General features: G+C 41.1%; 2 protein-coding genes across 3 annotated transcripts in view; one reads left to right on the top strand and one right to left on the bottom strand.

Moving 5' to 3' along the window:
* The window catches only part of LOC139044486 (centromere-associated protein E-like), a 145,188-nt gene extending 136,389 nt beyond the window's left edge, over positions 1–8,799 (bottom strand). The window contains exon 1 of the mRNA XM_070503918.1: positions 8,660–8,799. The gene's annotated coding sequence lies outside the window, so the exon portion shown is untranslated. The remainder of the gene's footprint in view (positions 1–8,659) is intronic.
* On the top strand, positions 8,361–9,731 carry LOC139044487 (uncharacterized). 2 transcript variants are annotated; one of them, XM_070503931.1, is made up of 2 exons: positions 8,361–9,067; positions 9,531–9,731. In XM_070503931.1, the coding sequence occupies exon 1, from the start codon at positions 8,370–8,372 to the stop codon at positions 9,036–9,038; it is 669 nt and encodes a 222-aa protein (XP_070360032.1). In that variant the 5' UTR covers positions 8,361–8,369; the 3' UTR covers positions 9,039–9,067; positions 9,531–9,731. The 2 variants fall into 2 exon arrangements, with proteins under 2 accessions (XP_070360032.1, XP_070360031.1); XM_070503930.1 differs by having other exon boundaries at positions 9,419–9,731.
* Positions 9,732–12,292: the final 2,561 nt, after the last annotated feature.

The following is a 12,292-nucleotide window of genomic DNA, read 5'->3' as shown; positions in this document are numbered from 1 at the left end:
GACTGAAGGGAGAAAACAGCAAGGTGAACTGCTCCAGATTAAAGAAGATTAAAGAGACATGACAATGAAATGCAATGCATGTCCCAGAATTGAATCCCGGGCCAGAAAAAAAAGAAATCTTTGTCTCTCAGTATAAAAGACATTATGGAGCAAGTGGTAAAATATGAATAAGGTCTATAGATTAGAAATAGTATCGTTATCAGTGTTCACTTCTAATTTGCTAACTATACTGAGGTTACATAAGAAAATACTTCTATTTGGGGGGAATACATGTCAAAGTATTCAGTGTAAAGAAGGATCATGTCTGAAATTTACTCCCAAATGACTCAGAAAAATAATAATAGGGAATGATAAAGCAAATGTGGTAAAATATTACCATGTGCTAAATCTGGGTGAAGGGCATATGAGAATCTTTGTATTATTTTCTAATTTGTAAAATTTTCTAAGTCTGAAATTATATTGTTTACCTTTTTATTTTGAACTATAGTAAAAAAGGAGATAATTATCTCCTTGAAGGTAGATCAGATTCATTTCCCGGGGTTATAGTTATAAAAAATTCAAAAACTTATTCAATAAAACATTACATAAGGTCAATGAGACAGTGACTAGAAAATTGTTTTAAGCAAACGGATAGATATTAAAAAAATATTATTTATAAAAACAAAATGTCTGGGGCTGGCCCCATGGCCGAGTGGTTAAGTTCACGCACTCCGCTTTGGCGGCCGAGGGTTTCGCTGGTTCAGATCCTGAGTGCCGACATGGCACGGCTCATTAGTCCATGTTGAGGCAGCATCCCACATGCCGCAACTAGAAGGACACACAACTAAAGCATACAACTACGTACTGGGGGGATCTGGGGAGAAAAAGCAGGAAAAAAAAACAAACAATGTCTTTTGTGGGGAGGACTGAGTTACTAGCCAAAATGTATATTAATACAGGTTTTTTAAAGCATAATGAAAGCTCCATGGGGGTGGGGTCTTAATTTGTCTTGTTCACCTAAGCAATTCTTAGAACAGTTATTGGCACATGGTAATAGTAATCAGTAATAACTAATATTTGAGTAATTATTATGTCCCAGACACTAATCTAAGTGTTTTGTGTCCACTAATTCATTTAATCCTCACACAGTCCAAGAAATATCTGGTAAATGAATTAGTACTTTCGAAGGATGACAATTACAGTCAGTTCTGCAATCACACAACATGAGTTCCTAAAAATCACCAGGTTATGCAATATTATGCAACGAACACCATAAGACTCACAGGAAAAATGGACTTAGAAGCAGTAAGACTCAAAAAGTTTCATCAGTGACACATTTTTTAAAAAGATAGAAACCTAAAAAACACAGTAGCACAAGTGTACACATGTTAAGTGATTAAGAAATACACAAATACAGTAATATGGCACTTACCTTGAAAAAGACATGACATGTGCCTGTGGAAATGGGCCTCAGAAGGGTTGCAGCTTATGAATTATTATAAAGTGATGGAAGGACGGTTATCTGAAATTGGATGGACAACTGTAACAACAGATGTGATGGATGTGGCTCATAACACAAGGGGTAAACTGAGGGAGCTGATGTATGTTTGAGGTGTGTGCACATATATCCATGTATTTTAATATAGCTCAGTTCAGCTGGATGCAGTTTTCTGCATTCACCTAGGGCAGAATCTTTCTATAAAAGGCCAGATAGTAAACATTTTAGGCTTTGTGGGCCATTAGGTCTCTATTGCAACTATTCAACTTTGAGACTGTGGTACAAAAGTAGCCACAGACAATGTAAACAAATGGTCTTGGGTGTATTCCAATTTCACAAAAATAGGCCACTGGTTAGTGGCCATAGTTTGCTGACCCTTGACCTTGCAGACCAAATCCTGTTTATTTGCAAATGCAAATTTTGTCTTAGGCTCAAATTGTTCCGATAGATTAATTTTGTTCAACCAAATCAACATTTTCAAAACAAGCATTACAGCAGAACTAAGTTTGGAATGCTAGCAAATAAACCAAAAAAAAAAAAACAATGTAATTCAAAAGGCAAAATAAATCTAGTATTACTGGAAAATAAATTATTTTTGATTTTTCATTTTATAAATCAAATGTCACCCAAAAGTCAACTGACCACATCAAATGACCAAAGCAAAGACAACTAAGGACAGATTTTGAACAATCATAGTCATTCAAAATCTGTGTTAAATTCTACACAATCCTTAAGAAAAGTGAGAAATACTTTTGACAGTTCTTCTGAACTGAAATTATCAGGATCATTCACAAGGGCACGTGGCTTTTACAAGATGAAGCCACAAAAGTTAGCATACCAAAACTGCACTATAAGATGAAAAAGTTCTGAGGATCTAAGGTACAGCGTGGAGACTATAGTTAATGATACTGTATTACGTACTTGAAAGTTGCTAGAGAGTAGATCTTAAATGCTCTCACCACAACAACATAATTAACAAAAACGTTAATTATGTGAGGTGAAGGATGTATCAACTAACATTATTGTGCTAATCATTTCAAAATATATACATCCATCAAATCATCACACTACACACCTTAAACTTACACAATGACATACGTCAATTACATATCAATAGAGCTGGGAAAAACATACTAATTGCACAATCATTATACACTATTCGTCCAGGAGTTGAGCTTTTAAGTTGACCTTCTTCCAAACAGAAAACACTAATTTATACATTCCTTGCTCAAACTGCTATACCTCACATCCGGAATCCTGCCCCAGTCTTCTTTGTCAAAACTGTGCCCCTTCTCCAAGATTCAAATGCTATCTTTCCATAAAGCCTTTCCCGGACCTCATCACAAATCTCTTCCTACTCTGAACTCCCACAGAAACTTAGTTTTGACCTAATGCAGCATTCATCATTTTATATCCTGGTTTAAAACTATTTGTGTACATATCTTATCTGCTCTGCTATGTGGAAAATAAGACTAATCTTTAACCATACTAATCCCTCTGCCTGGACTGCCCTTTTTCACAGCCAATCCTCAACTCATCCTAACTCATCTTCGACACCCAATACAGATACCATCTCCTCTGAAAAACTTTCCTAGACATCCCCCAAATTAGGCTTTCCTTCATTTCTGATGCCTAACACAGCCAATATACCTCCATTTTAGCACTGCTTTGTAACTGCTTATTTACTTACTATCTCCCTAACTAGATTAAGAATGCCTTAAGGGGGGCTGGCCTCATGGCCTAGTGGTGAAGTTCAGCACACTCCGCTTTGGCAGCCCAGGTTCAGTTCCCAGGCACAAACCTACACCACTCATCAGGAGCCATGCTGTGGTGGTGACCCACAGACAAAATAGAGGGAGACTGGCAAGATGGTAGCTCAGGGAGAATCTACCTCCAAAAAAAGAAAAAAGAACGCCTTAAGGAGGCAGGAATTTTATCTTATTACCCTTTGGATACCCTAGCACCGTGCCTGGTCCCTAGCTGATACTCAAGTATTTGATCGACTAATAAAGCATTCCCCCAAAATAAAAAGTATAGGAGATACACACACACACACACACATACATGAACACCACAGCCATACCAATAATTCTTAAACAAATATTGCATGGAACAGTTAACAAAAAAGCCAGACTACAGATACCAAGAATTGCTACTTCAAACCAAAACTGAGAGTCTCAGAGTCAGGAGGTGAAAATAGTGGCTACAGTAAAAAAGTCGCAGAAACTTTTCCCAGGACAGAAAGTATTAATGACTAGAATTAATATAGGTCTTTTCAAAAGCATCATCTCCAATCATTAAAGGGCAGAAATATAATACACTGAATATAGTAATCTTTCAAAACAGAAGATATCCTAAGGCACATTAACAAACTTCCCATCAAAAAGTTTTTCCTTTCCAATAAACGTTTGCAAAAGTATGTGTACATGATACTATGACATCATATTAGCAACAAAACACCTGTATCCCAACCAACGTAAGCTTTAAGGCAAAAAAGATATGCATACATTGAATAAAGAAACTTAACCTCATCACCACCCTTCTCTCTACCCCCACAAAAGGCAAGTAAAATCAAAAAAGGATCAACACACATAAGCAGGAGTTTTTAAATAACGATAGAACATCTAGTACAACTTCATTTTGTAAATGACAAAGTAGAGCTCTAGAAAGGATAAATGATTTGTCCAAGGCCACACAATCAGTTAAGCAACAGGGCTATAACCAGAAAACCAGGTTTAGCTCCAAGTTCAGTGTTCATTCCTCTACACCAGCAGTTGTCAAACTTTTAGTCTCGGGATCTCTTTATGCTCTTAAAACACTTAAAAATTAACAAAGACCCCAAAGAGCTTTAGTTTATTGTCTTCTAAGAACTGCTGTTACAACCATGTTACCTCCCCCTGAACAACTTTACACTTTAGCAGTATCTATTAAACTCACTCCCAGTTCACAGATGGAGAAATGGAGGTTAACCATCCTGTATGTCAGCTATCAAGCCAATCATAAGACAAGCATTAAGAAACAGGTACAGGGGCCGGCCCCATGGCCAAGTGGCAAAGTTTGCGTGCTCTGCTTCGGTGGCCCGGGGTCTTACCAGTTCGAATCCTGGGCGCAGACCCAGCACCTCTCATCAGGCCAGGCTGAGGCGGCATCCCATGTACCGCAACAAGAAGGACCCACAACTAAAATATATACCACTATGTACTGGGGGGCTTTGGGGAGAAGGAAGAAAAATAAAATCTCAAAAAAAAAAAAAAACCCAGGTACAGAGAGATCCTACTTGGACACTCCTTTTACTGCCCTGCTAGATTCAACATTCCTAAAGAAAGATCCATACACCATTTTCCAGTGACTTAAACCATTTGAACAGCTTCTGCCACGTCCAAGAAAACATTCAAGGTCTAGAGGAAAGGACCTCATGTAAACCCAACAATTGCCTGTATCCTGTCACCCAATCCATAAACTTATTCAGACTCCAAGAGTGAAATAAGCACATAAATTCACACAATTTCTTACAGAAAAAAATTATTTCACACACCTATATCTATACAGAAATTCCTTTAAGTACCACATTTATCTCATCTCTAGAAATACAACATATAACTGAAAACTCATGGCCAACTACACCAGAGGGTGCCAATAATGAGAACTGCCCTGATCAAAATTAAAGCCCCAAGCAATAACATAACCAAACAGCTGGTATTTAAATGCTTTCAAAACCCTTTATAAAATTTGCATCTACTCTCCCACCACAGGCCTGGCTTAATGCTTTCCACATAGTGAGAATGCAAACACTTCACAGGTTACATTTTTCAAAAATTAGGTTAGTATGGGGGCCGGACCCGTGGCCAAGTGGTTAAGTTCAAGCGCTCTGCTTTGGCGGCCCAGGGTTTCCCTGGTTCGGCTCTTGGGCGCGGCCCTAGCACTGCTCATCAGGCCATGCTGAGGCAGTGTCCCACAGAGCAGAGCCAGAAGGACCTACAACTAGAATATAGAACTATGTACTGGGGGGCTTCAGGGAGAAGAAGAAAAAAGAAGAAGATGGGCAACAGACGTTAGCTCAGGTGCCAATCTTCAAAAAAAAAAAAAAAATTAGCGTAGTGTGTAACTGATTGTGAACTACCAGCCTAACAGACACTTCTTAAGACATTCTGCCTTTTTAAATTTAAGACCAATAACTAGTTATACTGCTGTCAGCTTTTCAACTAATCAGCTGCCATAAGGATTAAAATGACAAGTCACATCAAATCTCAAAGAGGTTTACATGAAAATAAATTACAGCTAAGTTTACCTGTCAATCAGAGGCTGGTCTTTCATAATGCCAAACATTTGAAAAAACAAGCCAATCCTATTTAAAATAAAACAAATTTTAAAAACTCTCTAAAAACAATAACAAAACCTTTAAAGGTTTTTTTTTCCCCCACTGATTTTTCAATGTATGATTTAGCCAGGTCATCCGTTTCTTTTCCTGCCTCTTGCCTTTGTGCTATTTTTCCACCACAAAACCCTAGAAAACTTTCTTTGTTTATAAACACAAGTAAAAATTAGAACTAATCTTTGCTCTTAGTGTTCGACAGAAGATCTGATAAAGAAAACACCTGGAACTATTTGTGTAAAATAAAGTTAATGATAATGTATTATATAGTTCGTATTATTTCATATTATAAGAGAATCAAGAGTGATTCAGTATTGTGGGTTCAACTCACTCAAGCATTACTGTTACATTATCCTTTAACTACGATTATGACTTGAGATGAATGACACTTCAGCCTGAGAAAGTTCTTCTCAACACCCACTTTGAGCTCCTTCATAGTAAATAATCAGGAAGGAAAAACTTTTTAAAATTAATTCTCTACATTTATATTTGTGGTTCTTTACAGACGGTTTTTCACATAGCTTAAGACTCTCCTGGAATTAAATGTTTCGGTTATCTCACTATCTCATCTGGACACACAAGTCAAAATATTATAAACAGCTACAAACTCAAAGACCTACACCAAATGACCACAACAGTAGCTACCATGAACTTCTTCCATTATAATACTGGGGCCAAATTAAAATGGTCAGAATCGCGTTACATCTGGCAGCTCAAGGAGGCATTAACGTCTTGTGGTTAAGAACATAAGCTTCAGAGTCAAGAGTGGGTTCAATTCCAGCTCCACCAATTACAAACTACATAACTTTGGTCAAGTTCTTTGATTCTCTGTCTCAGTTTCCTCCTCATCTGTAAAATGAGGAACACCACGTACCTTCTCCATAGGGTTGTTTCGAGAAGTAATCAAGATTATACAGGTAAAGGTTAACAATAAGCACTCGATTTTAGTTATGATTATTACTCTTAGCAACAAGATCTACAGAAATTCAAGACCCATAAGAAAAAGTGACCCTGGCATAACATGAATAATTCTATCCTGAAAGTCTAGACATAAATAATTTGTTCACCCTAAAGAACGAGAGAAAATCCAAGTTCAACCTATGGTCTTAAATGCAGACTTTGTGAGACTTAGTGAAATCTAAAGGTCATATTTAACTGTAAGGTACACCCTTCATGTATATGAACATGAATGCCTGATAATAAACAACCAACAAGTTGTACTGGGTACCTCATGTGCCCAATAACCCGTAAATAAAGGTTTATTGTACTTGGGCCAATTAACACAAGTTCAGAAACCAAAGCGACAATCTTTACACAATTACGGATCCATAATCTAAGAACCAAAGCGTATTTTTTTTTCTTGAGGGGAAAAAAAACATCTATCTACTGCTTGTTAATGCAGAAAAATAGGCATAAGAGGTATCAGAGGCTCATTCCCAAACTCTACACGCTAGCTAAAGTGCTCTAGAAACGTATACCATCCTAACAGTTACTCAAAGGCACCTTTTTGCCAGCTACGAATGGAATTCTGATCCCTGCTCCCTGTAATTTTCTTTACTTTGCCACTAGGCGCCAAGGATACATCTCACAGTAGAAAAATTACTTAATTCACTAGGGATGAAAAGTCAAACGTCAAACTGCCTGAAAAGCAAGCCAGCCAGCTGTGTAAAAGTGGTATACATCTGATATGAACAACCCATATTTTTAGACACTATCAGGACGCAAATCAGAAGCACAAGAGAGGGGCCGGCCCAGGGCCGAGGGGTTAAGTTCCTGCGCTCCGCTTCGGCGGTTCTGGGTTTCGCCGGTTCATAATCCTGGGTGCGGGAACACGGCACCGCTCATCAAGCCACGCTGAGGCGGCGTCCCACACGCCACACCTAGAAGGACCCACAACTGAAAATACACAACTGTGTACTGGGGGGCTTTGGGAGAAAAAGGAAAAATACAATCTTTAAAAGAAAAAAAAAGCACAAGAGAAAAACAGCCTCCAAACGCACTTGATTGCTAAGAGGTGGCCTGCCAGGCACAGCTTCCCTTGCAATAAATCTTACTTCCCATCAACCCACGTTAACCAGCTTCCCATCCCTCGTGGAAGAAATAAATAGGCTCTAATTACTTTTGCTCGAAATTTGCCCAGAAAGTGGAGAAACGTTTGAGGTCTGCCTTCCCACCCACTAAAGCCAGACTTCACAAAAAGCAACGCACACGAGTCCTCCAGGAGGAAAACCCTGCGTTAGTATCCCCCGCCTCGAGGTAGACCCAAGGATATCAGCGCACAGAAAGAACGGAAATGCCAGGCAAGCCCTCCCACTCACCCCCAAAAAACGGACTGACCCCAGGGGCTGCCGAAAAAAACATTCCGCAAGGCCGGGGTACTTCCCGTCTCCAGCAGCCGAAACGCCACTGAGCTGTCCCAGGATCTCGCATCCTCCCGCCCGCTCGCCCGCCCCTCCCCCGCTTCCCACCCCCCACCCCCACCGCTGCCCCACGCAGTTTCCAGCCCCAAGATTAGGAGGAATGACCGGGATACCAACACCCGCCTCCGGCTTGGGAGTCTCAATCCCACCAGCTCCGGAGAAGCAACAGAGGAGGGCGGCTGAGCCGCGGCGGCCCAGGAGGCTGGAGGGAGCGCCCCCCACGCCACCCCCACCCCGGCCTGAGTCTAGCGCCGAAGCCTTCTCCCCAAAGGGAAAAGGATGCCTCTCGCCGCCAAGCAACGCGCCAGCCTCAGCCCTCACGCCAGCGCTTCCCGACGCAGAGGGCGCGGAGGCCCAGCCGCCAGGACCCGGGAGACGGGCTTGTTTTACCTCAGGGGTTCAGCAGTCACGGTTTCGCTTCAATGCCTACTTGGCTTCAGCGAGCGGAGGGCACCACTCTGCGCTCCCGGCGCCCGGTTACCACAGAAATGCACCGGCCTCGTCGTCGTCGTCACCGCAGCTGCTGCTGGATCCTCCCCACAGCTCGAAGGCCGCTGCCGCCGCCACCGCCGCAGGAGCCGCGGAAACAAAGCGCCGCCGTCGCCGCCGCCGTTCTGTGGGGCCGAGGCTCAGGCAGGAGAGGTGGCGCGGCCTCCCTCTGCCGCGTCCCGTCGTCCACCGGCTCCCTCCGCCGCGGCGCAGGCGCTTATTGGCTGCGAAGACACACCTTCGTTGGGGGCCTGTTGCTAAGGCGGTCTACGTCGTTTGATCCCGTCTACCTTGTCGTGGGGGGTCCAGGTCAGTCCCATTGACCTGAAAGTGCTAGTGTCGTATTTTGACTTTATTCGGAAAGTGCTTTTTGACCCGTCTTCTTTTCTTGCACTTATTGACAAAACAATATTTTACTATAGAATAACACTATATATGAATACTATAATATTAGTATATCACTATACTAAGCCTTTATCTGGGTTATCTCATGTAATCCTTATGCCCTTTGAGGCAGATAAACACTTGTTAGCTACATTTTCCAGATGAGGAAACCAAGACACAAAGTCCCACGGTCATGGAACTGAAATTCAGATCAGACACTGCCCTCTTAATCACTACTCTATATGGCCATATTGTATATTTTTTCTTATATTCCAGGTTATCGAGTTCTTTGCTTTCCTAGATGTTTTATATATAATAGTCAGCATGCCACAATGCTTAAAAACATAAACCCGCGGCCGAGTGGTTAAGTTCCCGCGCTCCACTGCAGGTGGCCCAGTGTTTCGTCGGTTGGAGTCCTGGGCGCGGACATGGCATGCTCATCAAACCACGCTGAGGCGGTGTCCCACATGCCACAACTGGAAGGACCCACAACGAAGAATATAATACAAATATGTACCAGGGTCTTTGGGGAGAAAAAGGAAAAAGAAAATCTTTAAAAAAAAAAAAAATAAACATAGTCACAGACATACCTCGTGTTATTGCGCTTCATTTTATTGCTCTTCTCACACATTGCACTTTTTACAAATTGAAGGTCTGTGGCCTTGAGCAAGTCTGTTGGTGCCATTTTTCCAAGAGCATTTGCTTACTTCATGTCTGTGCACCACATTTTGGAAATTCTCGCAAAATTTCAAATGTTTTCATTATTACTATATTTGTTATCATGATCTGTGATCAGTGGTCTTTGAGATTACTACTATAATTGTTTTAGGGCACCACAAACCTCACCTACATAAGACAGCAAACTGAATAGATGTGTGTTCGGACAGCAATTTCCCTTCTCTCTCCCACTCCTCTGGCCTCCCTATTCCCTGAGACACAATATTAACATTAGGCCAATTAATAACCCTACAATGGCCTATGGGTGTTCCAAGTGAAAGGAAGAGTCGCATGTCTCTCACTTTAAATCAAAACCTAGAAATGATTAAGCTTAGTGAGGAAGACATATCAAAAGCCAAGACAGGCTGAAAGCTAGGCCTCTTATGCCAAACAATTAGCCAAGCTGTGAATGCAAACGAAAAGTTCTTGAAGGAAATTAAAAGTGCTACTTCAGCGAACACGCAAATAAAAAAGCGAAAGAGCCTTATTGCTGATATGGAGAAAGTTTTAGTAGTCTGGATAGAAGATCAAACCAGCCACAACATCCCCTATACCCAAAGCCTAATGCGGAGCAAGGTCCTAACTCTTCAATCCTCCAAAGGCTGAGAGAAGTGAGCAAGCTGCAGAAGAAAAGTTTGAAGCTAGCAGAGGTTGGTCCATGACTTGCAAGGAAAGAAACCATCTCCATAACAAGAAAGTGCAAGGTGAAGCAGCAAGTGCTGACATAGAAGCTGCAGCAAGTTCTCCAGAAGATCTAACCAGGATAAAGATGACGGTGGCCACACTAAACAACAGATATTCAATGTAGACAAAACAGCCTTATATTAGAAGAAGATGCCATCTAGGACTTTCATAACTGGCGAGGAAAAGTCAATGCCTTGCTTCAAAGCTTCAAAGGACAGGCTGACTCTCTCATTAGGGGCTAATGTACCTGGTAACTTCAAGTTAAAGCCAATGCTCATGTACCATTCTGAAAATCCTAGGACCCTTAAGAATTATGCTAAAGGTACTCTGTCTAAGCTCTATAAATCAAACAACAAAGCCTGGATGACAGCACATCTATTTACAACATGGTTGAGTCAATATTTCAAGCCCACCATTGAGACCTACTTCTCAGAACAAAAGATTCCTTTCAAAATATTACTGCTTATTGACAATGCACCTGGTCACCCAAGAGCTCTGATGGAGACTGCAACGAGATTAATATTGTGTTCGTGCCTCCTCACACAACATCCATTCTGCAGCCCATGGACCAAGGAGTAACTTCAACTTTCAAGTCTTATTATTGAAGAAATACATTTTGTAATGCTATAGCTGCCACAGTTAGTGACTCCACTGATGGACCAGGGCAAAGTAAATTGCAAACCTTCTGGAAAGGATTCACCATTCCAGATGCCACTAAGAATATTTGTGATTCATGGGAACAGGTCAAAATAGCAACATTAACAGGAGTTTAGAAGAAGTTGATTCCAAACCTCATGGGTGACTTTGAGGGGTTCAAGACTTCAGCGGAGGAAGTTAACGGCAGATGTGGTGGAAACAGCAAGAGAACTAGAATTGGAAGTGGAACGTGAGGATGTGACTATATTGCTCCAATCACATGATTAAACTTTCACAGATGAGGAGTTGCTTCTTGTGGATGAGCAAAGAAGGTGGTTTTTTGAGATGGAATCTACTCCTGGAGAAGATGCTGTGAAGATTATTGAAATGACAACAAAGAATTTAGGATATTACATAAACTTAGTCAATAAAGCAGTAGCAGGGTTTGAGAGGATTGATTCCAATTTCGAAAGAAGTTCTGTGGGTAAAATGCTATCAAACAGCATCACATGCTGCAGAGAAATCATTCATGAAAGAAAGATCAATCAATGTGGCAAACTTCACTGTTGTCTTATTTTAAGAAGTTGCCACAGCCACCCCAACCTTCAGCAATAACCACCCTGATCAGTCAGCAGCCATCAGCATTGAGGCAAGACCCTCCACCAGCAAAAAGATTATGACTTACAGAAGGCTCAGATGATGGTTAGCATTTTTTAGCGATAAAGTATTTTTAATTAAGGCATGTATATATTTCAGACATAATGCCACTTAATATTAATAGACTTAATAGGCTATAGCATAGTGTCAACATAACTTTTATATGTCCTGGGAAACCAAAAAGTTCCTGTGACTGGCTTTATTGTGCTATTTGCTTCTTGTGGTGGTCTGGAACCAAACCCACAATATCCCCAATGTATGCCTCTGTGCGTGTGTGTGTGTGTGTGTGTGTAACATAAGACCAACTTGAGATCTGCATACAATTCTTTCAATTTGAATAAATCCAAACTGCCACTTGGAATACACATACACATCGACCTTTTCCCCAGTCTGATATGATCTTTAGCTCACAGACCAACCAATCTAGGTCTATTTTCTCCTCATTACAGAGGTTTG

Source organism: Equus asinus, unplaced genomic scaffold, assembly GCF_041296235.1.
Source record: "Equus asinus isolate D_3611 breed Donkey unplaced genomic scaffold, EquAss-T2T_v2 contig_89, whole genome shotgun sequence".
NCBI lineage: Eukaryota > Metazoa > Chordata > Mammalia > Perissodactyla > Equidae > Equus > Equus asinus.
Note: the sequence above shows the minus strand (reverse complement) of the source record. Positions and strands in the feature narration are given on the sequence as shown.

Coding starts and splice junctions, on each gene's coding strand:
- LOC139044487 (XM_070503931.1), top strand. CDS start 8,370: ATGACCGGGATACCAACACCCGCCTCCGGCTTGGGAGTCTCAATCCCA.